Source organism: Ascaphus truei, chromosome 9 (assembly GCF_040206685.1).
Source record: "Ascaphus truei isolate aAscTru1 chromosome 9, aAscTru1.hap1, whole genome shotgun sequence".
Classification (NCBI taxonomy): Eukaryota; Metazoa; Chordata; class Amphibia; order Anura; family Ascaphidae; genus Ascaphus; species Ascaphus truei.
In genome coordinates, this window is record NC_134491.1 from 64565401 (window position 1) to 64593166 (window position 27766).

The 27766-nt window shown below is 44.0% G+C and overlaps 2 protein-coding genes and 1 long non-coding RNA gene across 5 annotated transcripts in view; 2 read left to right on the plus strand and 1 right to left on the minus strand.

Annotated features, from left to right (window-relative positions):
• Positions 1-701: 701 nt before the first annotated feature.
• DDX20 (DEAD-box helicase 20) lies at positions 702-16337 on the plus strand. Its single transcript, XM_075615263.1, has 11 exons — positions 702-1075; positions 2517-2611; positions 2897-3065; positions 3643-3757; positions 3857-3999; positions 4136-4274; positions 4999-5057; positions 5876-5958; positions 10600-10705; positions 13592-13693; positions 14461-16337. The coding sequence occupies exons 1-11, from the start codon at positions 895-897 to the stop codon at positions 15594-15596; spliced, it is 2328 nt and encodes a 775-aa protein (XP_075471378.1). The 5' UTR covers positions 702-894; the 3' UTR covers positions 15597-16337.
• A 1876-nt stretch (positions 16338-18213) lies between these two features.
• Positions 18214-26984, plus strand: LOC142503175 (uncharacterized). Its single transcript, XR_012803953.1, has 4 exons — positions 18214-19142; positions 21087-21185; positions 22483-22551; positions 26229-26984. It is a non-coding gene; the product is annotated as an uncharacterized LOC142503175 (long non-coding RNA).
• KCND3 (potassium voltage-gated channel subfamily D member 3) overlaps positions 19760-27766 on the minus strand; it is a 271395-nt gene continuing 263388 nt past the window's right edge. For 2 of the 3 annotated variants that reach the window (XM_075615264.1, XM_075615265.1), the window contains exons 7-9: positions 26325-26381; positions 24616-24863; positions 19760-23443 (exon numbers count right to left, since the gene is read on the minus strand). In XM_075615264.1, coding sequence (XP_075471379.1) covers positions 23248-23443; positions 24616-24863; positions 26325-26381 — 501 coding nt within the window. In that variant the 3' untranslated portion in view covers positions 19760-23247. The remainder of the gene's footprint in view (positions 23444-24615; positions 24864-26324; positions 26382-27766) is intronic. The other variant, XM_075615266.1, reaches the window with a different exon arrangement.

Here is a 27766-nt window from a genome sequence, read left to right on the forward strand (position 1 = left end):
AAACACCCTTCTTTCCCCTTATCTCCCCTCCCCATACACCCCTTTCCCCTTCTCTCCCCTCCCCATACACCCCTCTTTCCCCTTCTCTCCCCTCCCCATACCCCCCTCTATTCCCCTTCTCTCCCCTCCCCGCACCCCACACTTTCCTCTTCTCTCCCCTCCCCATACGCCCCTTTTCCCTTCTCCCCCCTCCCCATACACCCCTCTTTCCCCTCCCCATACACCCCTCTTTTCACTTTCTCTCCCCTCCCCATGCACCCCTTTTTCCCATTCTCTCCCCTCCCCATATACCCCTTTCCCCTTCTCTCCCCTCCCCATACGCCCCTCTTTTCACTTTCTCTCCCCTCCCCATGCACCCCTCTTTCCGCTTCCCCAAACACCCTTCTTTCCCTTCCCCATACACCCCTCTTTCCCCTTCTCTCCCCTCCCCTCACACCCCTATCCCTTCCCCAAACACCCTTCTTTCCCCTTATCTCCCCTCCCCATACACCCCTTTCCCCTTCTCTCCCCTCCCCATACACCCCTCTTTCCCTTCCCCAAACACCCCTCTTTCCCATTCTCTCCCCTCCCCATACACCCCTTTCCCCTTCTCTCCCCTCCCCATACACCCCTTTTCCCTTTCTCTCCCCTCCCCATACACCCCTTTTTCCCCTCCTCTACCCTCCCCATACACCCCTTTCCCCTTCAATTTCCAACCTTTCTCTCACCCTTCTATCGCCCCATGTGTCTCTCTAACTCCACCCCTCTCTCCTGCCCACCGTCCCCTCTTCTCTCTCCCACTATCTATTTTGTTGTCCTCTCCGTCTCACTAGCTCCCCTTTTCGGCTGTCTTTGTCACATCTGTCGGGGAACAATAAAGCTTTCCTTGTTGTCACGACGTCCCCTCGGTGGAAGATGGCGGCGCACACACTGGGCTCCAGGCCTCGCACCGGGGATGTTCTGGGTTCCGGGGAGCAGGGAGACTTTAGCTCGCTGCTGCTGTCGCGGCCTGTGCTGGAGGGGCTGACAGCCGCTGGTTTCCTGAGTCCTTCCCCTATCCAGACAAAGGCAATCCCGCTGGGGAGGTGCGGCCTCGGTGAGTGCTGGGACACCGGAGGGACTCTGTAACGGGAGAGAGGACTATGTTTCACTTAATTGTAGCGGTAGCTCACACACTCACACTTACTGTATCTTACCCCCTATATCTCCCAACCCTATATCCCCCCCTCTTCCCCCCCCCTCCTTCCCCCCCCTCTTCCCCCCCCTCTCCCCCCCTCTTTCCCCCCCCTCTTTCCCCCCCTCTTTCCCCCCACTCTTTCCCCCCCCTCTTTCCCCCCACTCTTTCCCCCCCCTCTTTCCCCCACTCTTTCCCCCCCTTCCTTCCCTTCCTTCCCCCCCTTCCTCCCCCCTAATAACATAATGCTAAGTTATGTTTTCTCCCGTAAAGAGAATGCCGTTGGTGATAATGACATGCAGAATAAACATTATTACCGCATCCCCGAAACTCTTACATTTAATCCAGCGATTTAATGTAACGTTATTCTCTTACGGATCCTGAAATAAGTCTTTTGCAGTGTAACAGACCTATGTCACGGTTTGGGTACGGGTAACACCAAGTCTTATATAACACGTCATTATCCTACAATAATGTGACGTTAAGACTATGCTAATGAGATGCATTTTGTATGTTTTAGCATTTCATTAGCTGTGAAGATGCCATGTTAACTCGGGAAATATAACATCTGTTTCAGGTAACGTCATGGTAGGGGCCCTGGTTTAATGGAGCTTTGAGCATCTGGCTCCGGAATGGGACCTGCGGCCAATCGGCCGTGACCAAAATGCCGCCGGTGGTCCACCGCCACTACAACTCACCACCAGGCAGGTCACTGCTGTACAATTCATTGCACTGCACGTCTAGTCCCGCGGACGCTGCTCTGACCGCACGTGCCATCGGAGCAATGGCCATGAGAAAAGGAGCGGTGGTCACTGGACCAAGAGTGCTGGGCGGCCGAAGTACACCGATTTTACAGCGGGGACCTGCCTGGCACGGAGTTGTAGTTGTGGCGGACCACCGTTGGTGCTATGGTCGCGGGACAATCAGCCTCGGCCAAAGATTCTAGACTGTCTGGCCCTCTGTGTCTAATCCAGAAATCCAAGAAATGTAGCGCTAATTGTTTTTGTCTCGTTGTAATTTGGGGATTATCTGTCTCCCCCATGTGTTGAGCAGGAGGCAGTGTCTGGCCCCATAAGACTTCAGTTGAGTCCTTCTAGGTGTAGGACCAAGACATATTGTTGTATCATTTTACTGTACATGGAATACAGCACTATCGACACACAGTTTCTGAGCACAGTCATTAATACCAGTGCCTGGCAGTAAGGGCAAATCTCACCTATAGTACATGTTCAACCCTCTGGCAGCAAAACTTGCCTACAACAAAATGACCAACATTTCTGTCTTGTTTGCACTGGACAGAGAAGTCTTCGAGACATGACTCTTCAGTAAAGAAAAATACAGTGTTTTTCATTAACTGTTTCAGATTTAATAGTGCAAGCCAAGTCTGGGACAGGGAAGACGTGTGTGTTCTCTACAGTCGCCTTAGATTCTTTGATCCTGGAAAACACAGCAACTCAGGTGAGTTGAGTCTTTGTTCTTCTCTTTATATCTGACATGTTCTCCTGGTTATACTGTTGGCAGGCAAACATTCAGAAAATGAACATTATTATTACAAATAAATGAGTGTTATTGTCGGTGTAGCCAACAGAAGTGTTAGAAATGTCTCCCTCCACATTTACTAAATGACACTGGCCGTTACTCTGCTGTAACAGCCATTGATTGTATTTGTTACAGTGCAAAAACAAATATATATATATTTTTTATTATTTTTTCCCTTAATTTTTTTTTTATTTACTGTATAAGATTTTGGTGCTGGCTCCAACAAGAGAAATCGCTGTTCAGATCCATTCGGTCATGATATCCATCGGGAGTCGCATGGAGGGTCTGGAATGCCACGTTTTCATTGGAGGGACGCCCCTACCGCAGGACAAACTTAGGCTCAAGAAGTGCCACATAGCCGTAGGCTCTCCTGGTAATGGGCTTTCAAATTGTGTGTTGTGGAAAGTGATGCAATCGCAGTACAGATTTCTCTTCCCTTCAAAAAACATTTTAATGGAAAAACTTTGATATTCAGTATGTATTCAAATCTATCTATATCATGTAAAGAGAAATCTGGATCAATTGTTCAAACATTCTTCTGTATGGGGACAGGCGCCTTGTATATTTTTGATGGCAAGAACTGTTACACACTGCTTGAAAATAGCACACAAACCTCCCTTCCTCAGACACACCTTCATGACAGACAGGCACACACCTATGATCTTTAGTAATATTTTATTTAATCTGGAGCTGAAGTGCAACTCCCAGCATGCCATCCTGCTAAGTATTGGAAATAGTGCAGGAAAGGGCATGGGTCTTTGCTTATGTGGTTATCTGCTCCAGATAACGTATGAAGCGCTATGTACATGGATTGTGGGATGCAAATAAAGATGCCTAACTCCTCTATTTTATGATACGACTGCATGTTGTTTGCATCTTTAAATTCTGCTTTACTGGTAAGTTGCATTTCTAACATTTTCATAAGAATTGCTGCATGTTGGTTTTTACAGGCCGAATAAAGCAATTAATTGAAATCGGGTTTCTCAACACCTCCAGCATCCGCCTTTTTGTACTTGATGAGGCTGACAAGCTTCTGGAAGAAGGAAGCTTCCAAGAGCAAATTAAGTAAGGAAATTAATTTAAGTAACAGATGAGCCCAGCTTGGATTGTAATGTTCAGGATTCCCTTATAACTTGTTCTATGTCCCTTTGTCCCTTTCGTCAGCTGGATTTATTCCTCTCTTCCTGCAAATAAACAAATGCTGGCTGTTTCAGCCACATACCCAGAATCCTTAGCAAAAGCTCTGACAAGGTATATGAGGGAGCCAACGTTTGTCAGGTTGAATGCCTCTGATCCCAGCCTCCTTGGTACGTATATTGGGGCTAGCTTGTGGTTTGGACGTATCCCGAGTGGTTTGTGGGTCCTTTCAGTAGTAAAGAAGTTGATACGCTTAATTGTACACCCCTTTAACATTGTGCATGTTGTCTTTTTGTTTTGGCACAGGCTTGAAGCAGTATTACAAAGTGGTGAATTCACATCCACTGCCACATAAGATCTTTGAAGAGAAGGTGCAGCATTTGCAGGAGCTGTTCAGCAGAATTCCTTTCAACCAAGCCCTGGTATTCTCTAACCTTCACAGCCGGTAACTCTTTCCCTATTTTTGATTAGCAAAGGCTAATCTCCTCATTAATAAATCAGCTAGCGTCTTCCATGTGTGGTAAGACCATTAAAATGAATGGTTTTAACCACACAGATGTAGCACTGCAGTTATTACTTGCAATGCATTGCTCTACATGGGGTTATTGAGCTAAGGAAGACACAAACCTAGCAACATTTATATTAATGCAACACTCCTACTAAGTCTGTTAGTGCGCTAATGTCTGAGTGCCTTATTACGTACAATACCAAGGCTAAGATGGACATGACTACAAAATCGGCCATCCCTGCCATTTTTGAGTTTCCTTCTCTATTTGCTCATTATTAAACCTACTTTGTCTCAGGGAGGAGTGTGATGTTAATATATATATATATATATATATATATATATATATATATATATATATATATATATATATATATATATATATATGTTATTATTATTTTTATTATTTTTATTATTATTTTTATTTTTATTATTTTTATTATTATTTTTATTATTATTTTTATTATTATTTTTATTATTATTTTTATTTTTATTATTATTTTTATTTTTATTATTATTTTTATTTTTATTATTATTTTTATTTTTATTATTATTTTTATTATTATTATTATTATTATTATTATTATTATTATTATTATTATTATTATTATTAATTTTTTTTTATTATTATTTTTATTAATATTATTTTTCTCTTCCACACCAGGGCTCAGCACTTGGCTGATATTCTTACATCTAAAGGCTTCCCTGCTGTGTGTATTTCTGGTAAGTAAGTGTATTCTTGCTTTCTCTGAAAAATAGAATATGCACTCACCAGATATAGAATTTGGGGAAAATATAGACAAAAAGGCCTCACTTGGCTCTGGATGGTGATGGGATACTATGCCCCCTCTGCTAGGCATAAATAATCAGTACAATAGTAAAGCAAAAATGGACCAGCACTCCATAATAAATCGTGAATAATCAATAAAATGCCTCAGCCTGAGGAAAGGGCCATGGGCCCGGAAACGTTGCATTTTGTGAGTGTGCCCAGACTGTGCTGTCCGAAGGGACTTGAGTTATTGTATACCATGTGAGGTATATTTTACTTTATACCATGTGAGGGTCACACATTAAAATAGCAGATTTTATGCAGCTTTGCAAAATTAGCTTTGTCTACCTGGCATTTTCTTGATTTATTCCTCATTTATTGAGTGCTAACCTATTTTTGCTTTACTATTTCTTGCTTTCTCTGTACACCGGAGCGGCAAGAAAGACCTTCATTTGCCTGCTAATCACGTGGCGTTTGCCCCATTTCCTTTTGTGTCTCTTTAAATTAATTGTAATATATATTTTTAAACCTCATAAAAAGTGACTAGTTGCAATTGTAGCTGAATAAACCTTAAATTATGCTGTGTGTGTGTGAGATATTTTGGGAGCCAGACATTAGTCTCACCTGTGCAAGTTACATATTCCAATTGTGTATTCTTTGAAATTGATGCTGCTTTGTTCCTGAAATTACAAGTAACTGAGCCCTCGACAAGCAAAGGGAAAAGTGTGTGTTCTTTTTACATGTCATTTTGCATTTATTTTCTCATTTGCAGGTAGCATGAATCAAAACCAGAGGCTGGATGCTATGGCCAAACTAAAGCAGTTTCACTGTCGTGTCCTGATTTCTACAGATTTGGTAAGTAACTGACATGATTCTGGTATGGAAGTGAAGTGGCAAATGTGTGCTCTGGTTTTTGACTTGCTACACTGCAGAGGTTTTCCAGGATACCTGCTATTTGTCAGTGTCCAGTGGTTAATAAGTCAAGAGATGCTAAAAGTAACGAACTACAAACCACTATGGGTTCCATATACTGTCGGAGCAATATTGCAGAGCATCATTTTCATTCAGTGCCGCTTAACTTCAAGGTATCAAGGTCTATTTTCCTCTTGTGTGTCAGATTGTGTTTTGGGAAGTGTCAAAAAAAAATAATTATGTACACACACACACACACACGTAAACATGAAGAAGAACGGTATCCTGGTGGTACAAGCACTCTAGCGTACAAAAATATTTATTAATTGCATCACATACAACATATAATGATTAAAACCATGCCACAGTGTCGCTGCACACTCACACACACTGCACACTCTCACACACACTGCACACTCTCACACACACTGCACACTCTCACACACACTGCACACTCTCTCTCGCTCACTCTGCACACTCTCTCGCTCACTCTGCACACTCTCTCTCGCTCACTCTGCACACTCTCTCTCGCTCACTCTGCACACTCTCTCTCGCTCACTCTGCACACTCTCTTGCTCACTCTGCACACTCTCGCTCACTCTGCACACTCTCTCTCGCTCACTCTGCACACTCTCTCTCACTCACACTGCACTCTCTCACTCACTCTGCACACTCACTCACTCTGCACACTCACTCTGCACACTCTCACTCACTGCACACTCTCTCATTCACTCTGTGCACACTCTCTCTCTCACTCACTCTGTGCACACACTCTCTCTCACTTACTCTGTGCACACTCTCTCTCTCACACTGCACACTCTCTCACTCACTCTGCACACTCTCTCACTCTGCACACACTCACTCACTCTGCGCACTCTCACTCACTGCACACTCTCACTCACTCTGCACACTCTCTCACTCACTCTGCACACTCTCTCTCACTCTGCACACTCTCTCTCACTCACTCTGCGCACTCTCTCTCACTCTGCGCACTCTCTCTCACTCACTCTGCGCACTCTCTCACTCACTCTGCACACTCTCTCTCTCTGCGCACTCTCTCTCACTCTGCGCACTCTCTCTCACTCTGCGCACTCTCTCTCACTCTGCGCACTCTCTCTCACTCTGCGCACTCTCTCTCACTCTGCGCACTCTCTCTCACTCTGCGCACTCTCTCTCACTCTGTGCACTCTCTCACTCACTCTGCACACTCTCTCACTCACTCTGCACACTCTCTCACTCACTCTGCACACTCTCTCACTCACTCTGCACACTCTCTCTCTCTCAATCACTCTGTGCACACTCTCTCACACTCACTCTGCACACTCTCTCTTGCTCACTCTGCACACTCTCTTGCTCACTCTGCACACTCTCTCTCTCACTCTGCGCACTCTCTCACTCACTCTGCACACTCTCTCTCTCACTTACTCTGTGCACACTCTCACACTGCACACTCTCTCTCTCACACTGCACACTCTCGCTCTCACACTGCACACTCTCGCTCTCACACTGCACACTCTCTCTCACTCACTCTGCACACTCTCTCTCGCTCACTCTGCACACTCTCTCTTGCTCACTCTGCACACTCTCTCTTGCTCACTCTGCACACTCTCTCTTGCTCACTCTGCACACTCTCTCTTGCTCACTCTGCACACTCTCTCTTGCTCACTCTGCACACTCTCTCTTGCTCACTCTGCACACTCTCTCTCGCTCACTCTGCACACTCTCTCTCACTCACTCTGCACACTCTCTCTCACTCACTCTGCGCACTCTCTCTCTCTCACTCTGCGCACTCTCTCTCTCTCACTCTGCGCACTCTCTCTCTCTCACTCTGCGCACTCTCTCTCTCACTCTGCACACTCTCTCTCTCACTCTGCGCACTCTCTCTCACTCTGCGCACTCTCTCTCACTCTGCACACTCTCTCACTCACTCTGCACACTCTCTCACTCACTCTGCACACTCTCTCACTCACTCTGCACACTCTCTCACTCACTCTGCACACACTCTCTCTCTCAATCACTCTGTGCATACTCTCTCTCACTTACTCTGTGCACACTCTCTCTCACACTGCACACTCTCTCTCGCTCACTCTGCACACTCTCTCTCGCTCACTCTGCACACTCTCTCTTGCTCACACTCTCGCTCACTCTGCACACTCTCTCTCGCTCACTCTGCACACTCTCTCTCACTCACACTGCACTCTCTCACTCACTCTGCACACTCTCTCTCACTCACTCTGCGCACTCTCTCTCTCTCACTCTGCGCACTCTCTCTCTCTCACTCTGCGCACTCTCTCTCACTCTGCGCACTCTCTCTCTCTCACTCTGCGCACTCTCTCTCTCACTCTGCACACTCTCTCTCTCTCACTCTGCGCACTCTCTCTCACTCTGCGCACTCTCTCACTCACTCTGCACACTCTCTCACTCACTCTGCACACTCTCTCACTCACTCTGCACACTCTCTCACTCACTCTGCACACTCTCTCACTCACTCTGCACACACTCTCTCTCTCAATCACTCTGTGCATACTCTCTCTCACTTACTCTGTGCACACTCTCTCTCACACTGCACACTCTCTCTCGCTCACTCTGCACACTCTCTCTCGCTCACTCTGCACACTCTCTCTTGCTCACACTCTCGCTCACTCTGCACACTCTCTCTCGCTCACTCTGCACACTCTCTCTCACTCACACTGCACTCTCTCACTCACTCTGCACACTCACTCACTCTGCACACTCTCACTCGCTGCACACTCTCTCATTCACTCTGTGCACACTCTCTCACTCACTCTGTGCACACTCTCTCTCACTTACTCTGTGCACACTCACTCTGCACACTCTCACTCATTCACTCTGCGCACTCTCACTCACTCTGCACACTCTCACTCACTCTGCGCACTCTCACTCACTCTGCGCACTCTCTCTCTCACTCTGCGCACTCTCACTCACTGCACACTCTCTCTCACTCACTCTGCACACTCTCTCACTCACTCTGCACACTCTCACTCACTCTGCACACTCTCTCTCACTCTGCGCACTCTCTCTCACTCTGCGCACTCTCTCTCACTCTGCGCACTCTCTCTCACTCACTCTGCACACTCTCTCTCAATCACTCTGTGCACACTCTCTCTCACTTACTCTGTGCACACTCTCTCTCACACTGCACACTCTCTCTCTCACACTGCACACTCTCACTCACTCTGCACACTCTCTCTCTCACTCACTCTGTGCACACTCTCTCACTCACTCACTCTGTGCACACTCTCTCACTCACTCTGCACACTCACTCACTCTGCACACTCTCACTCACTCTGCGCATTCTCTCTCTCTCACTCTGCGCACTCACTCACTCTGCACACTCTCTTTCTCACTCACTCTGCACACTCTCTCTCACACACTCTGCGCACTCTCACTCACTCTGCTCTCACTCACTCACTCTGCACTCTCACTCACTCACTCTGCGCTCTCTCTCTCACTCTGCGCTCTCTCTCTCACTCTGCGCTCTCTCTCTCACTCTGCGCACTCTCTCTCTCACTCTGCGCACTCTCTCTCTCACTCTGCGCACTCTCTCTCTCTCACTCTGCGCACTCTCTCTCTCACTCTGCGCACTCTCTCTCTCACTCTGCACACTCTCGCTCACTCTCTCTCACCCACTCTGCACACTCTCGCTCACTCTCTCACTCACTCTCTCACTCACTCTGCACACTCTCTGCACACTCTCTCTCTCTCACTCTGCGCACTCTCACTCACTGCGCGCACTCGCTCACTCTGCGCACTCTCTCTCTCACTCTGCGCACTCTCTCTCTCACTCTGCGCACTCTCTCTCTCACTCTGCGCACTCTCTCACTCACTCTGCGCACTCTCTCACTCACTCTGCACACTCTCACTCTCTCTCACTCTGCACACTCTTGCTCACTCTCTCACTCTGCACACTCTCGCTCACCCACTCTGCACACTCTCGCTCACTCTCTTACTCACTCTGCACACTCTCTGCACTCTCTCTCTCTCTCTCACTCTGCTCACTCTCTCACTGGACACTCTCTCTCACACTGCACACTGGACACTCTCACACTGCACACTCTCTCACACTTTTACTTGGGGGGGTAGTACTCCACATGCTCCGGTTCCCCGTGTGGGGGAATCAGACAGGAGGAGGAGGGGCTGTCTGCGTGCAGCTAAGACCCCGCAACGAGCAGAGAAGCAGCACGGAGCTTGTTCAACCACCCGCGCATAGCGTCTGCCGGTACGCCGCCTGCGCCCCTCCTAAATAATCCTGCGTGCCCCCCAGTTTGCGCACCGCTGTGCTAAGGGATAATGTGGAAAGGCAGGGTTGCAGACCTGTCTGAGACATGTGAACTTGTTCACGTGATATTTTCATTTGCTGTACACCTGATGTAAGAAACTGTTTCTCTGTATTATTACATAGACCACTTTGGAGATAATACAGTTCTACAATCAGAGGTACCTACTGTTATTGCTTCATTTTCCGCAAAAAAACTTTTTTTAAATTTGGATTGTGGACACCACCAGGTGTATGCGTTTATTTCATTTCATTTTTTAAATATATACGTTCATCATCTTTTCAAGACCTCACGTGGGATCGATGCAGAGAAAGTGAATTTGGTTATAAATCTGGATGTGCCGCATGACTGGGAGACCTATATGCACAGAATTGGCAGAGCCGGACGCTATGGTAAGGCACAGAGAGCCTGAAACACGGTGGTAGATATTTGGTTTCCATCATATGAGGTCTTGGTATGCCATTGTATAGATGCATGGCATGGTTTTGATCTTAAAAAAAAAAAAAAAGAATATGACCTTGCACTCGCCCGTCATGTATAATTAGATGGGGAGAGGGGGGTGCTAAGATCCCTCACCCATACCAATAAACTATATTGGATCAGCACCTGAAGAAATATAGGAGAGAAAATGTTTTCCTTTTCGCCTCGCCAAGTTTCTTCTTTAATCAATCAAGTACACACACACACACACACACACACACACACACACACACACACACACACACACACACACACACACACACACACACACACACACGCAACATTTCAAGGCCTCAAGTTTGCACATTTAATAGTGTCTGCTCACTTACCTTCTCGCATGTATGTATATTTGTTGCTGACTTTTGATTGATTAAAGAAGAAACTTGGTGAGACCAAAAGGAATACGTGAGTTTATAATTTTCTTTCCTATATTTGGTTGAGTGCTGATCCAATATGGAATATGATCTGTTTGGGGAGGTACCCGGGCGCTATCTCTGTTTGTCTTATTTGATCTGTGGAAGTGTATATGGAGAATGGTGTTATACTGCCTGTAAGTGATTTTCAGGTGATGTCCTCTTGTGACTCGGAACCCCAGCAGGATCTATCCAGGACCCTTGTAGGCAATGAATATAAAAAGGGGGATGGGGGAGCACAATCGTCGTAAACAGGCAACAGTATGGATCTAATGAATGCTCTTAATGTGAAGCAGTTGTTACCATGGGCAAATTAGGTAGCTCAGGTGGCTAATGTCTAATTGGAAGGGAAGACACACATAGGTTTGTATGTATTAATGAGTTGGTAAGATAAAAGTATATATAACTTACACGGCCTTGTGTAAGCTCAGTCACATCAAGGTTTCTTTGGGGATCCCGTGTTCTGCGGTTGATGCTTTTCTTCTTGCGGTGTAGTTACTTCTTCTTGTTGTCTATGCCGTTATCTTCATTAGTTCCAGGTGCCGCTCCAGGGGGATTTCCTCTCGTATAAACAGAGAAGGGGGATAGGATTAAAACATATACATATATACGTTAATAGGGGGGAAGGGTGACGTGGCTATAAACCAATGGACAATATGATAATCTAGCACTCACACGGGCTAATGTGAGTGTGTTCTTATCTTGGTATCTTGCTCATGTAGGGTTATTACCCGATCGGAGGCAAGTGATGAAAGGATGGGGTATAAGGTTATAAAAAGTGAAAATATATCTCAATACTCACACGGGCCAGTGTGAGTACACACTCCTAGCGGTATCTTTCTTCTTCTATTGCTGGTACAGCTGAAGTGAAGATGGGAAGAACACATACAAAGGACACTAGGGTCTTCAGGGTAAAACTAATTTTAATGAATATAAAAACACAAAAGATAAAAAACAGAAACCAAGCGTTTCTGTGGGACAGTAAAAGCAAGGGAGGGGACAGTGGGGTGTATGGTGGTAGGGGGCCTCCTCTTCCGCTTCCGGATGGGGAGCTACAACTACACCTCTGTCTCCTCTGTATAGTGCTGCAAAGTATTCCAGATGAAAGAGCTCTTTCATCTGGAATACTTTGCAGCACTATACAGAGGAGACAGAGGTGTAGTTGTAGCTCCCCATCCGGACGCGGAAGAGGAGACCCCCTACCACCATACACCCCACTGTCCCCTCCCTTGCTTTTACTGTCCCACAGAAACGCTTGGTTTCTGTTTTTTATCTTTTGTGTTTTTATATTCATTAAAATTAGTTTTACCCTGAAGACCCTAGTGTCCTTTGTATGTGTTCTTCCCATCTTCACTTCAGCTGTACCAGCAATAGAAGAAGAAAGATACCGCTAGGAGTGTGTACTCACACTGGCCCGTGTGAGTATTGAGATATATTTTCACTTTTTATAACCTTATACCCCATCCTTTCATCACTTGCCTCCGATCGGGTAATAACCCTACATGAGCAAGATACCAAGATAAGAACACACTCACATTAGCCCGTGTGAGTGCTAGATTATCATATTGTCCATTGGTTTATAGCCACGTCACCCTTCCCCCCTATTAACGTATATATGTATATGTTTTAATCCTATCCCCCTTCTCTGTTTATACGAGAGGAAATCCCCCTGGAGCGGCACCTGGAACTAATGAAGATAACGGCATAGACAACAAGAAGAAGTAACTACACCGCAAGAAGAAAAGCATCAACCGCAGAACACGGGATCCCCAAAGAAACCTTGATGTGACTGAGCTTACACAAGGCCGTGTAAGTTATATATACTTTTATCTTACCAACTCATTAATACATACAAACCTATGTGTGTCTTCCCTTCCAATTAGACATTAGCCACCTGAGCTACCTAATTTGCCCATGGTAACAACTGCTTCACATTAAGAGCATTCATTAGATCCATACTGTTGCCTGTTTACGACGATTGTGCTCCCCCATCCCCCTTTTTATATTCATGGAATATGATCTGCCACACTGGAATTGGCCTGCAATGTGTTCCTTGCTGCAGTTTCCGTATGGTTTATCCAAAACAATACGAGTATTTCTTTAGACTGCATTTGAACAAGAAATAAATGATAAGGATGCACGTTTGGGGGTACACAGGGGTCTTTCTGCCACTTGAATTTTTGATTTTGTGCTCTGATATCAGATGCTGTAATTCACTATAACAATTACAATAGGGGAAAACTAGCAGTGTTGGTGCTGATGTGTTTAATCTCTTTGCGGATGGGGGCCCAGCATTACATTGGGAGGATGGGTGTTTTTGCTAGCATGCTTCAGTATGCAATGGCATTATGCACCTCCTGTACTGAACCTCCAGTGCTCTTACAGGTACCTATGGGCTGTCTGTCACTTACTGCTGCCGTGGGGAAGAAGAGAATTTGATGATGTCCATCACTCAGAAGTGCAATCTCCGCCTCCTCCCTTTACCTGGTAACATTGATCATGTTTTCAGCATTTTGCACGCTTAATTTTATTCTGACTGCAATGGACAAGATAGCTGGAACCATAGAGATCTTCTCTTATGAATGCGATTGATGCCAGGACAGAAATTCAGTGACATGAGGATTGCTATCATTAGGTTTAGTTCCTGCTGCAACACTATTAGGCTAGATTTACAGTGTTGGCCAACTCAAGGGAAACCAACAGGTAAGGTTTTCAGGCTGTCCCTGCTTCAGCACAAGCTATTCAGTCAGAATGATTGAGGCACTGATTGAGCCACTTGTGCTAAACAGGGGGGATCCCTAATATCTGGCCAGTTGGTGGCCCTTGAAGACTGGAGTTGGCCGCTACCTGTGCTAGAACATATTGATATTTCGGAGAGTTTTAGCTTTCTTGAGTAGTAGAAGACCTATATGAACTTTTGGGGGATGTAGGTGAGTTTATAAATTGTATACCAATTATTTTATGGATAGTTTTTCTGTACAGATTTATATAGAAAACCTATATAGAAAAATAAAACCCAAACTACATTTTTGTAGGGATTTTCTCTACATGCCATGCTTTGCAGTAATGGTACTGCAGTATTAATGTAAAATCTATTATAACTATTTTTTTTTATAAATCATGTGAAGTTTATTTTAAAGCCCAACTGTAGACACAACCTACATTTTCTGTTTATTTTGTAATACTCGAGCCTTGTTTTAAAGAGAAATAGAAAATAATCTTGTGATGAGGACATTTTTGTTCTCTCTGCGTAGATCCGATCCCAGATGGGTTAATGGAGGAGACTTGTGACTGGGATGTCGAAGTTACAGCTGTGAAGCCCTCGTCTCTGGCTTTATCGTCTGAAATCCAAGATGTTGATATGCAGACAGTTGACATACTCAGCGGCGATCTGCTCCCAGAGATCTCCACAAGCAGCAAACCCTCCAAACCAACACAGGCTAAACTGAAAAAGAATACAAAGAAAAAGAATACAGAGAAAGGGAGTCCGCAGGGCTGGAAAACCGACCCCGCAGGTTTTATTAATGAGTCAAAAGATAATGGTAAAATTAAGAAGCCAGTGGAGTGTCTTGAAATCAACAATAAAAGCAGGGAAGAGTTGCAGAATTCCCTTCCTAAGATTCCAAGCTTGGCTTCCTTTAAGCGCCCAGTAATCTGCACGTCATCGTTTGCTGAGCTGGTTGAAGATTATGATCAATTCATCAAGGAGGGACTGGAAAAACATGTGGAAATCATCCGTGTGTACACCGGCCCAGGTGAGCGAGTTGATCTACACAGATCTAAAATCCTGGAGGAGGAAAAGAACAATGAGGACGTAGAATGCATCCCAGAAAAACACACCTTTAGCAGGGATTCGGATAGCGCGAGTGACAGGAGCTCATCCAGCTCCTCTTTAGAGACTGAGGATAGCAGCGATGATTCTAAGCACACACCGGAGAAGAAGAGGTCCACAGACCTTTTAAGCTCTAAGCCAGAAGTCTCTACTGAAAGGACAGTTGAAGCTTCTGTCAGCGAAGTAAACCCAGACAACTTTGCAGCCTCAGTGGAGGAGATCCAGGAGGCAAGCTTGGTGGAAACTTGCATGTATGTGGAAGAGGAACCAGCTTTCAGCAGTGCCAAGAAGTCTAGAAGGAGGAGTAAGCAATCAACCCACCTGTCCAGAAGAGAACTTTGCGCAGATGACTTGTACCAGGTGCACTATAGGAACCCTGATGAATTTCAGTATGGCAGTATGAACTACTCTGACTACTGGAGGTCTTATTACAAAGCCTGGCAGAAGTACCACTCGGCTGTATCTAGTTCCTACTACAGAAACCTCTACAAGCGTTCCAGCTGGATGTCCGCATACCACATGCACTCCATGTACCTCCATGAGTTGCTAAAACCATGATGTTCCCCAGTTGCCTTGCGTATAAAGCAGCAGTTTGTTTTTGGAGGGGGAAATATTTTTTCCTTGTCTTAAATAGTCCTGAGTATCTCCATACACTTCCAGTGCCAAAAAGTAAATTTCCCACTCTGAAGTACTTGCAACAAAAAAGACCCTTTCCATTTCTACCATGCTACTCTTCTGGGTTACCAGTGCTTTAACCCACTGCAATAACCAACAGGTGCCCTGAGCCACCGGGCCTTTGCAGAGAATGGTGGGTTAAGTACAGGATGTGACGCTCATTAGATGTCATTCTTGGTAGGAGCTTTAACGAGAAGCTTTGCGCAGTTGGAAATGTGTAGCCGTACTTTGCATTATTTTATATGCCATGCGTAATATTTATTATTGCGCATTTAGAAAGTAGGATTTAAAACCCTCTGTAAAACGTATTAAAAATTATGGAACAAACAGTAAAGACCATATCACATGCTGTAGCTGACTTTTTGTTTTTATATTGTAACACCCATAAATGTGGCATTTAAATTTAACTTGACAACTTTCAGTTGCCTGCCATGGTCAGGATTCATTGTCATGTCAGAAGCCGGCCTACTCTCTGCCATGTAAAATATTAACAGGGATTGTAAGCGGACATATATTACATATTTTTGTGTAAGGTGAAATAATTTTTGGGACAAATGTTAAGTTACGCCACTGATCAACTACATTACAAATTGATGAATAAACAGATTTTTTTTTTGTCCTCTATGCTTTGACCCTGTACATTGTTTTAATAGCGTTGTGGCTACTGTATGTTTGACCAACAGAATGGGGGTACTGTAGTTCTAGTAGACTAGATGCTTAAAGAAGGGTAACCTTTTTTACTTTATGTACTGTATATGAATTCCACAGTTCATTGCAAAACAAGGTGTTCTAAGCTAGTGACATTGGCGGATACTGTGAAGTGATTTCTATAATGTTTATAAACGGAGGCGTTTGTTGGGGTGACTGATACAGAAACTTATATCAAGAATGTGCATCTTTATTCCATGTAAATTTGGCATCGACAGGATGGCACTATGAATTTGCGACATCCTTGATGTATGACTGGTTCATACTTGTGTGGTCCTTATTTGGGGAAGGTTACCAGCAGATCCATTGCAGAAATTAATCCTGAGCGTGTTTATCTATTTTGGGCCCTTATTCTATAGACTGCACTAGCGCCAATCTGACCATAACACGGAAAACACTTATTAGTCAGCGGGGCTTTCTGTGCTATGGCACCAGATCGGTGCAATCGCAGTTTATAGAATAAGGCAGGGGTGCTCAACTCCAGTTCTCAGGATATCCCAGCATCAGAATAGGTAGCTCAATCAGACTCATTTGACAAATTAGCCACTTGTGCTGAAGCAGGAACTGATTTGAGCCACCTATGCTGAGGCACGAACTGATTGCGCCTCCTGTGCCGAAGCAGGGATATCCTGAAAACCTGACCTGTTGGGGGAACTTGAGAACTGGCGTTGAGCACCCCTGGGATAAGAGCCTTTTGTCTCATTCTCTGCATCGATCAATCTGCCTTTGTCTTGATATAAAGAGATGGTAAGGTGCATTGGGCCTGTTACATGGCCGTATTGAGCAGGTGTTGCATAGAACAAATTGGTAAACTGCATTCCAAAATAATTGCTTTAACGTATCAACATTGACGCCCCACTTTGCAACTTTGTATTTTCCAAAAAGTCCAGAGGGAGCACGAACATGGATCACCCCAAAAAACAGAAGAAATATAATGGTGTAAAAGTGACACGGGAATCTTGGCTCTTATGCATTTGCTACTCAGTGTGCACATTTCAATAAAGCATGTCCCAAAAGCGTGGCAATGAATTTTCTTATTGGATAGGTTTTTTTGATTGTGGGAAAGTACCTTGAGGTACATAGATAGAGATCATGGTGCAGATCAAATATAAAACTTTATAAAAAGGTGTACTAGCCTTTAGTACATTGTAAAAATGCACATAATGTTAAAAGAGAGCTGGTGGCCCCGCTGGTATTGTTCCGTCGGATCAGCGCCACTTTGGAACTTTAACAAAATTGTTCTTGTTACCCACTGGAGTTCCTGCTTAGGTCAATGTTTGTCCTATGCTTTTTTTGTGATCCAGATAGTCTGTCCTTTTTTTGTTCTTGTTTTTAACTTGGCAAAAAAATAGAATACCACTATTAATGGCCAAATCTCTCTGCAAATGTATTGAGAGAAACTCTACAGTGGAACATATTTGTTGTGCTTAATAACTGGTCTTCCATTGATAACAGATTTCAACTGTAGACGTTACAAGTTTGGTTGGCCATGTGTGTGCATGGGAAGTTTTGCAGTACTGCGACCGTTTGGCAGGATGGCTCTACAACGGAATAGATATCAGTGTGGATTAATCTCTTTTACACTTAAGCAGACAGAGAAAGAAAATAGGCGATGGACTGCAAGAAAAACTGGAACCGAGCTGGACCAAAGCGGTATCGGTAAAAAAAAACCTCTTTATTGAAAAACTAGATCATACCAGCAGTCATCTCTAATGCATTTTGTACTACGCTATGGTACGTTGTCAGAGATGACTGCTGGTATGATCTAATTTTTCAATAAAGAGTTTTTTTTTTTACCGACACGGCTCTGGTTCAGTTTTTCGTGCAGTGCATCACCTACTTTTTCCATATCTGCTTACCTTCCAACGGCTGGAGCACGCTACTACCAGGACCGCGCAGGACTGCATCACGACGAGGATCACAGGCTACTCGTGAGTTTACAGCCACTTTTTTTGCCTTTTTGTGGTATCTTGGCCGGTGTATGACAGCGGGATATCTTGGGGGTTGTTCAGCTGTGGGGGTTTGGTTCTACCGGCACCGTGGGTTCACAGCTCTGGATCTCCTGCTGCCATTCTGCATCCTCTCCCTCTGCGGCTCTCCCTTCCCCCTCCTACCTGTCACATTGCTCATACTATCATTGACCAGATACATCAGCAGTTCATTGTGCAGTGGGTACATATTTCCTGGACATTGCATTATAACTTGAATAGTACTTTTTATACAATTATTACTCTCCCCTCATAATACACTAGAGAACCGGCACGGGGAGTGATTGCCATACTTTGTGTTTTACACTTAAGACAGGCAAATACTTTTTGTTGCTTCAGGTCATAGTACCTTTCACTGACTACTATTAGTCCACACATTGGCTTCCCCAACCTGCCAACCTCTTTTTTTTTTTTTTTTTCTCCGTGGCTACTGTATATTTCTCTCCCCCCTCCCCCCCTTGTTTTAATGCAACAGAGCTCCCTTGTGCACCTCTGCTTCCTATTGTGCTCAATAAACTGGTTACAATACCCACTTGTTGCTTAGCACTAAATCTTGTCACAGAGATTGGAAATCGTTGTTAATAAGCCTATTGTTAGATTGCTTTTGGATTGTGGGCTGCTACAAGTTGTTTTTGCTTCCTTCTTTTAGGTTATAATGGGCAACACCGCAAGCTGAAATTCCAGCAGTATAAACATTGACATTAAAATGACCTTGAAGGTTTTGACCCATCTGGTACGGCTACACCTCGACACCCTCTATAATGTTCTGCGAGGCCACTCCGGCTATTGAGGTTGGAGCGTAAAGCTGCAATGTGCTCTGAAGTTGCAAACGCCTCTATAGATTTCTCTTTTTTTTTTTTTTTCAAGGCTATTTTAAAAAATATATATATTAGGTCAGACAAGATTTCTCTGTTAAATCCCTTGACTGCTAAAGATTCCTGCACTTCAGCAATTTTCCCACCCATCCATCCTTAAAACAGACTGTTTACAGTCCACACGAGGAGAGGGCTTTGCCATATATAACATTGGTAATCGCGGTAGGCGTCGGATAGTCACAGGTTATGGAGCCTTCATCCTTGCGAGGTTGCATTTTCTATAAAATTGCATTGATTATAGTATTCGTGTTTATTCGAGATCCCTTCTCTTTTAACCTTTTTCACTGCCAGAGGAGTTGCTGGCGCCTACGACCACGAAAGGGTTAAGCCCTTCTGTACGTATTACTCGGGCAGTGTACTTGCGTTTCTCTGTTTCATTGTTTTGGCAGCCTATGCAGCTGAGTAATAAATAAGGCACTATATCCCCTAGAAACTATTGTTAATAATTCAATGAACACTCCAAACGTGGACTCTCCATGTGTGGCACATAATGATTTTAATCCGGATTGGATACATCAGTTACAGCAGTGGCACAAGACAGTACTGCAAATTATATACAATTCAACATATGCACTACATTAAAAAAAAAAAAAAAAAAAGACAACAGGATTTATTAAGCTTTGTAAGAAATAAATGTGACTCTCCCCCCCCCTCCTTTCTCCTCAGAAAATCCTACCTGTAGTATTTTCTTTAGTTGTACAGTACATCTTGTATTGGTACATATTGATTGCCTGGAAATTGCTTTGCTCAGTGATTACACTGAAAGTAAATGAGAATAGCGTTTGCCATCAAAAGACAACAAAGGAGTTGGGGTTAGTCAGGGAAAATGAAACCTCTTCAGACACGGGAAGAACAATTACACTGAAAACATTGAAACCAATTCTATCTTACACACAGCTATGCAATTTGCTAGGGCCTATTTTAGGCCAAACCTACACACGTATCCACAGAAATCAAAATGTTTGTTGGGAATGACTGCTGCTGACTCTGTGTGATGTAGATGAACCTTTTCATCGCCACAGGAGACTGTCATGGAAAAGGTTACATTAGGGGCGGCCAACTCCAGTCCTGAATGGTTACCAACAGGTCAGGTTTTAAGGGTATCCCTGCTTCAGCACAGGGGTGAAGCAGGGATATCCTGAAACCCTGACCTGTTGGTAGCCCTTGAAGACGGGAGTTGGCCACCCCTGGTTACATTGCACGTGTAAACTTCTCAAGCGGTCCATCTGTCCAGCTCCATCCCATTGCATTCAAGCCCAGTCAATCGGTCTTTGGCTCTCACCCCCTTTCACTGCTGGAAGTGGTAAACATTAAGAGGAAGGATGGCTTCCTGTGCAATTTCTGTTTAGATTCACACGTGAGAATAAACAAGCTTATTCAGTAGTTTTTGCATTGTGCTTCTTGGCAAATGCACTGCCTTAGAAGCAGCAACGGGTCGATGACACATCATAAACCCATCATTTCACATCTCCGCATGATATTTCAACCTGAAGTTGCGGCGATTTGATTGTCACGACATCCTGATGCGTGTCGCTTGCAAAAAAGCAAAGGGGAGGAGGGGGGAGGTATTGGCCACGAGCAAACGACACCCATCCATTGTAATCTTCTAGATTCAATGCTGTGTTGTATATGTAAGTTGTGGAAGGAAGAGAAATAAGTGGCTGATCATTTTGAGGAATTATCCCTGGCCAAGGGCAAGAGCTTTGGGGGTCACCGTTCCCTTTAAACAATTCTTCTGATTTGTGACGGACACAAATGTTATGCTGTGGATAAGGGTATTTTGTGATTTTTTTTTCTTTTAGCAGGTTTATGGCCTGGCTCCTTAGGTTGGGGAAAGCTGTGGCCGAAAAAACAGCGGGGATTTAGAACAGGACAAAACGTGCACACAGGATGAAAATGAGGTGAGTCAACTAAACTTTTATGGATCCCAGGAGGCTAGGTATCTGGCAAACAGCATGATAACCACTGTGCAGCTTGTCATGTTTTTTTCCCACAGCATCAAATAGAATAAATTAATTTAGCACGTTTCATACTTTTGAAATAATTTTGGATCTGGCGGTTTAATCAATGCATTAAGTGAATAATATGGGCTAGAAATGTCTCATTAACTCCTTGTTTTGCATCTTCTCACTCCTTCTACTGCCTGCAAGTGAGGCTGAATTCTGCACACCGGTCTAAACAGTGGTATATTATCATATAACGCACTGATTACATTGCTGGTATGATCATAATACTCTTCATACATAAAGAATTGTGTCCCATTTCTAATCAAAGTGACTTATAACAAACACATTTAAATAGCGGGTCACAGCCCCCCGATTGATATTTTCATGGTCTGACACTACTGACGTGCGCTTTTTTCTCTCCTCCAACTTCATTTATAGGTAAACCACTTGAAAGCGGCCACGTTTTGGTAGCACTGATTCTTCAATGATGGGTTGTCTTTGTTTTCAGAAACCACTGCAAAATGTGTTAAGCTACAGTGGTAAAAGACATGGGCTGCTGTTGTATATACCTCTCCACAAGGGCTTTGCATCCACCTAAAAGTGCAGCAGCTTTTAACTGCTACTGAGACAATGCAGATATTAGATCTTTGTTTTAAAAATGTAGCTTGTATGCCACATATGTGTTAATGCAACTTTTATTGAGAGGTTGGGTGCACTGCTAGCCCCTATCTGAGGTAATGGATTAATTCATATATAATGCCTGGTCACAGCCGTATAAACCTACTGCACGAAAAGGGTGAGACTCGGCACATCTCCTCAGCCACTCTCGTTTCAATACAGGCTAGAAGTGGAATCGGAAGATCTCCGATGGAAACCCCTATTGCAGTATTTACACTGAATGCCTTGGTATTCTGGATCTTTGCCTTGGTATTCCTGATCTTTGCCTTGGCTTTCTATCAAACTGCTATTAACAACAAACTCCAGTGACATGCTTATTCCAGTGTTTCTACATTCGTTGCCATTGTGTGGACGAGAGCGGGGGAAAAAACCTAAACATTTGTCTTACACGTAGGACTTTCTCAAATACAAAAGCAGAAGCTGATTCACTGCTTTTAAGTGAGTTAAGCTACAAAGCAGAAAATGCGTGGTGGGCAGGGAAACTAAATGCTACAAAAGCATGTTTTTTTTATGTTTTGTGTATTTTTTTTGTTTGTTTTTTTTTTTTTTTGCTTCACAATTTTGCTTTTCACAGACAGACAAACACCTGACAACATCACAGTCTGCACGGTTTGGACTTGGCAATTACAAAATTATCTAAGAAGTAAGAATACCAGCAAGGGAAGATAAGTGTGTGTGTGTATGTGTGTGTGTATGTGTGTGTGTGTGTGTGTGTGTGTGTCATTCTACTATGTGCCGGATCAGAAATGTGCTAGGAGCAACTTTGTTCCATGAACGGGTTCAAGGTCCACTCTGTGAAAACGCAGGAAAATAGAATTTCTTTGACAGGTTCACCCCTCCTCGCCCTTCGTACGACCTTTCTCACTTTCTCAGAGTAATGAAACACAAAACGTGTCATTTTGGTTGCTTGTAGATTCTCTTCCAAGAAGAAAATAGCTTTTTTTTTCCTCCCACCCCCACCCTCACCCCCTTTTTACAACCTGCAAAAACTACTGATCCCTTGATTTTGTTTTTTTTTCCTTTAGTCATTTCTTGATGAATAAATATTATCCACTGAAAACCTTAAAAAAAGGTGTTTAGACACAGTGTTGTCAATTTGCTTTTGTGTTCACTCCTCTACTTGCCGTGAGATTTCCTAGCAGCCAACTTCCAAAGTATACATATACGTATGTATATATAAATGTATCTCTCTCCGTTGCTCATGCTTGAGCTCCGATCTCCGCTCCATGGTGGTAAATGGCAAGTTGAGCAGAAGCTCGTCACTTCTTCACTGCTTATTCCAAAAGTTTGCAGCAAAAAAGGACCAGGACCGCAGCCTTGGTTTGCAAGTAATCGTGTCTTACAATGCAGAGACTTTCACAACATTGCTGGTACTGTGAACGTTTGTGGCATGTCCAGCCGTGCTGGTGGGCCGATTCTCCCCCTCGGGGGTCAGAGCAGGCGGCGTAGGGATGCTAATAATCGCTGTCGTTATCTGCGAAGCTTTGCAATTTGATCTGAAGCCATCATCTGACTTCAGGTTCAGGCTGGAACGGCTAAAAGACAGAAGGCAGAGAGCACTGGTAAACATCTGGGAACAAATTGATGTAGTTCAAAGTCCTTGTAGCCATATTGCTCCTGGGAAAGTGTACTAGTTGCAGGCTGTTCTACTTTTTAGGGGGACCGACCTGAGTCCTTCATGTACTGAGCGTTCCAAACCTCTCAGGTCCCTTCAACTCTACAGTCATTACACTCGAAGAAAAACACCTGTGATGTGTGGAAAGCTCCATACACTATAATGTCCTCTATAATGTCCTCTATGAAGAACTTGTGTTGGCGCCTCTAAAAGGTATCACTACTATAGTATGTTCTGGTAAGTTTGTTGTAGATTCAAAGCTTCATACTTGTGATGTTTTTAAACTTTGTATACAACTGCAAATCTCTTCTGCAAGTGTACTTATTTAAAAGCGAACCCAGCTTTTATCTCATTCTCCGCAGAGCGTGATGCCTTTCCTTTAAGGGAAACCTGTTGGTATGGCGATTTATTTCTGGGCCCGAAGAGACCTGTGAGGCTTCAATAGCTCTGTGTGCAATATACAGGTCTCTCCCAGTAATCCAACAAAAGTATCACATGTTGCAACAAACCAAAACTTCTGCAGAACCAATAGAACTCTCCGGTAAGAGATGTATATCAGTGTCTCTTCTGACTTGGATCACTAACGGTATCTGGATTGCCAGAGGATTATCAAGACGCTGCGAGTTAAAAAAAAAACAAAAGCCAGTAGTAGTGTGCTAACGCAATGTGTTGCAGATCCTCTAGAACACGAAGAGGATACAAACATCTGTAAAAAGGATTTTTTCTGTTGGTTATTATTGAGCATTAGTGGGTGGAACAACACAGCCTATCATAATAAGCCTGGGAATAGTCTGTAGGTTGTGGTACGTGAAGTTCTATTCTCTGTAAGGAGATGTTGCTTCGCGTGAGTGGGAGATACTAACGTCTTCAGTCGCGAAAATAGGCCATAGTATCTTGGGACAGAGCACATGCTGGCTGCACAGCACACAGCCATACTTATTATTGTTTTACATTGCAGCATGTTAAGTCTCCACACAGCACATACAGCTTGCTTTTCTGCTGCCGCATGGAAATAATTTCGGCACATGGGGCCCTGCTTAGCAGTGCTCTATATTGCAGTGTTGCCGCCCACCAACCCATGTGTGTACACACCTGGTGGTGAGAGACTGTTGATCGCTGCACTGGATGTGGATAGTGCTGAGCTCCTGCATGCTGCGCAGCCGTGTGGCTGGCACGTTGGAATTGGGGAGATGGGTGGTCTTTTTGTTGCGGCGGGAGCAGCAGGACGAGGTGAGCCCGTGGTGACTGGACAGAGACGGGCTGCGGCTGGACGGGTAGTTCTGCATGGAGTTATCCCTGCAGTTCTGCTCAAACATCTGCTCGTCCATGAACTCGTGGTTCTACGGAGAAACCAGGCGCGTTAGTGCTGGAAAATAACCACGATACAGCCTGCTCATTAGCACTTTTCAAGGTCAAAAGGACGCCCTCCCCCGTTGCCAATTGAGCAGCACTGTTTGCCACCATGACTGTGAAATAATGTGTCACCAAACATGTTTGCATGTGCGCATGCAAGTGATATTGACCCTGTCATTGCAAGGCCCTCTGACACCAAAGGGGTCTAAAGCCGCACAGCCGGTTCATGGTTTCAACTTTTTAATTTTGACATATCAAAAGTTTCCCACTTTTAGCAGCGGTGGTGACTGGAATATTCAAAGTATGACAACTGCACACAAGGGATTAACCACTTCAGCGGTATTTTACCCCAACCTGACGAAGGGCGAGTTTGTCCCCCCCTGAAATGTGGCTGGTTTTTTTCTCTGCATGAAGGACAATAAACCATTTTTGGTAAAATACTGCTGACGTGGTTATTCAAGGGATTAACCCTTGCAGTCGTCTTGTCTTAGGCTGAGTTCAGGGTGGATACTACGTGTCGTGCACGATCGGCACAATGCAATGTTTTTAAACGTACCATGTCACATTGCAGCTTCTTGTGACGGCAAAGTACAGCATTGACGCTGCTATATTTTGTCGCTACAACTGAAATTGACTTGCCCAGGGAACCGGAAGCACACCACGAGTGTATGTGTTTAGATATCCATGTGTACCTAGGTATTTATTTTTGGGGGGTCTGGAATATTCTCATTGCCATTTACAGGAAAACATTCACCCATCTCCCCCCCCCCTTTTTTTTTCTTGTCCTTTACTAATTTGTAAACAAACTCAATCTTTGTAATTTATAAAAAAGTGTCATCTTGTACAGTCTGGATTGTTGCAATAACTCTGATTTCAAAAAGAATCCTGGTGCAAACCTTCCCCACACAGAATGATACATTTCAGAAACACTACAATGAGTAGGATTTATTTGCTATGAATCTGGTGCTATTTTAGCATTGCAGAAAACCTGTGTTATGCTCATATATTCTACCTGAATTTCAACTCCTTTCTTCTGCATCAGTAACCAAGCTAAATATTGCTCTGTAAATCCATGAATGCATTATTGAATACCGTGTACGTATAGTTATGCAGAAATGTGCACCTTTGTGCAAACTGGTTATACTACGGGAATACACAAGTGGACCTTTTAACCCCTATGTATGCAGCAATACAACAATAATTAGGAGACGCGACAGCGAAATAGCAAGTGCTGTGTTGCTTTTCACTTTGTGTAGACAAACACATGGGACAGGACTTGACGCCCGTTATACCTTCAGAAACATCCAACACTGATGAACAGATATCCTTCATGCACAATCTCTTCCCAACAGGTTCCCATCAGCACAGGAGACACGACAATGACAAACCAGGGGGCAGCTCACACAGAGAAGGTAAAACCCACACGTATTGAATAAGAAAATGAATACCTTGATGGTGGAGGTTCCTACAGATAACAGGGGATCATCCACAAGATAGGACAATCCCTACAGGACAACATGCCAACAAAAGATAAGAACACAATTGATTTGTACATTCCAGCATTCCGATCTGCACATGCCTGGTTTTAAAGCGCAAGGAGACCTCACATGCACAAGTTCATTGCTGTCCAAGGTTTCTAAGACCTTGAATTACTTTCAAGCTGGGAGACAATTTGGAGGCTTTGATGGGTCAACCCGTTGGCAACAAAGGCGGGCTGTGCAGACCCCTCGGAAAGAGGTTGGTTCTTCATAACTGAAGAAGTTCAGGGCCATATTTACTAAACCATGCTAAGCCATGCACCATTTAGTAAGTATGACTAGCTTGATCTGCTGAATTCCTTCCACTTGAGTCCTAGTCATTGAAGTGGCTTGATATACAGGGTGTACACACTAAAAGAGGCACCAACATGATGAAAGTAAATATACAATGTGCCTCGTTTAGTGCGGATACCCTGTAGAACAAGTGCGTAATAAATAAACAAAGTCCCTGCTCAATTTAAAACGTTTTGGGTATACAATAAATATAACAAAAGACATAGCTTTCGGGAGTTGTGTGTTTGTAGAATAAAAATATGCAAGAACTTGTATGGTTTATATTGGTCTGCTTTTTGGTGGCTATTTTTATATATGGGATTACAAGGCTCCTTATTCACAAACTGGTCGGAGAATTTGGAGGTCTGTTTTGCTAAAGTCGCTTGGCTGCAAAACTGGGGGTAAATCCGTGCAAAGAAAGCAATATTTATTTACCCCTTTGAGTGTCTGAGGGGCCGCGGCAAAAGGCACTCGCGATTGTCATCGCTCCATCCTGAATGACGGAAGGGGATGAGTCGCGCATAAACCGAGCAGAAAGATTGACATAGCTACTACATCGTGGGGCCTCTGCACTGCCAAGTCCCATAATGTAGGAGCGATAATCCAGCTGAAGACAACTGGCGGTTTTTTTGCACCGAATTGGCCCTAGTTTTACAGCCTGGTGACTTCAGCAATGAATCCTTTTACTGTGGGATAAACGCATACTCTGGGAAGCCAGTGTTACGGAGCGGCATATTATATTCAATTCTTATTATTCTGCAATGGAAAACTTGTCTTTGTTGCACTGTTTTGGTAGCCTCTTCAGCACTTGAAATGTGAAACGTAGATCACTCCCAATCAACTTGAGTTTATATACAGAAAGTCTCCTGCACTGCAAAGCCTGATTTTCTTTCGGATACTATGCATTCACCAAAACATTCTATTTATTAGACTTCAAATTGACTCGCTTGTGGTTAGAGATTTTCTTATTTTTTTTTTTATTTATTTAACCTACATTTTGTATTTTCTGTTTAGTGAAAGCAGCACAAATTCTCTGCTCCCGAAGTTGAGATCAACACAAACGGTAAATTTGAACAGAA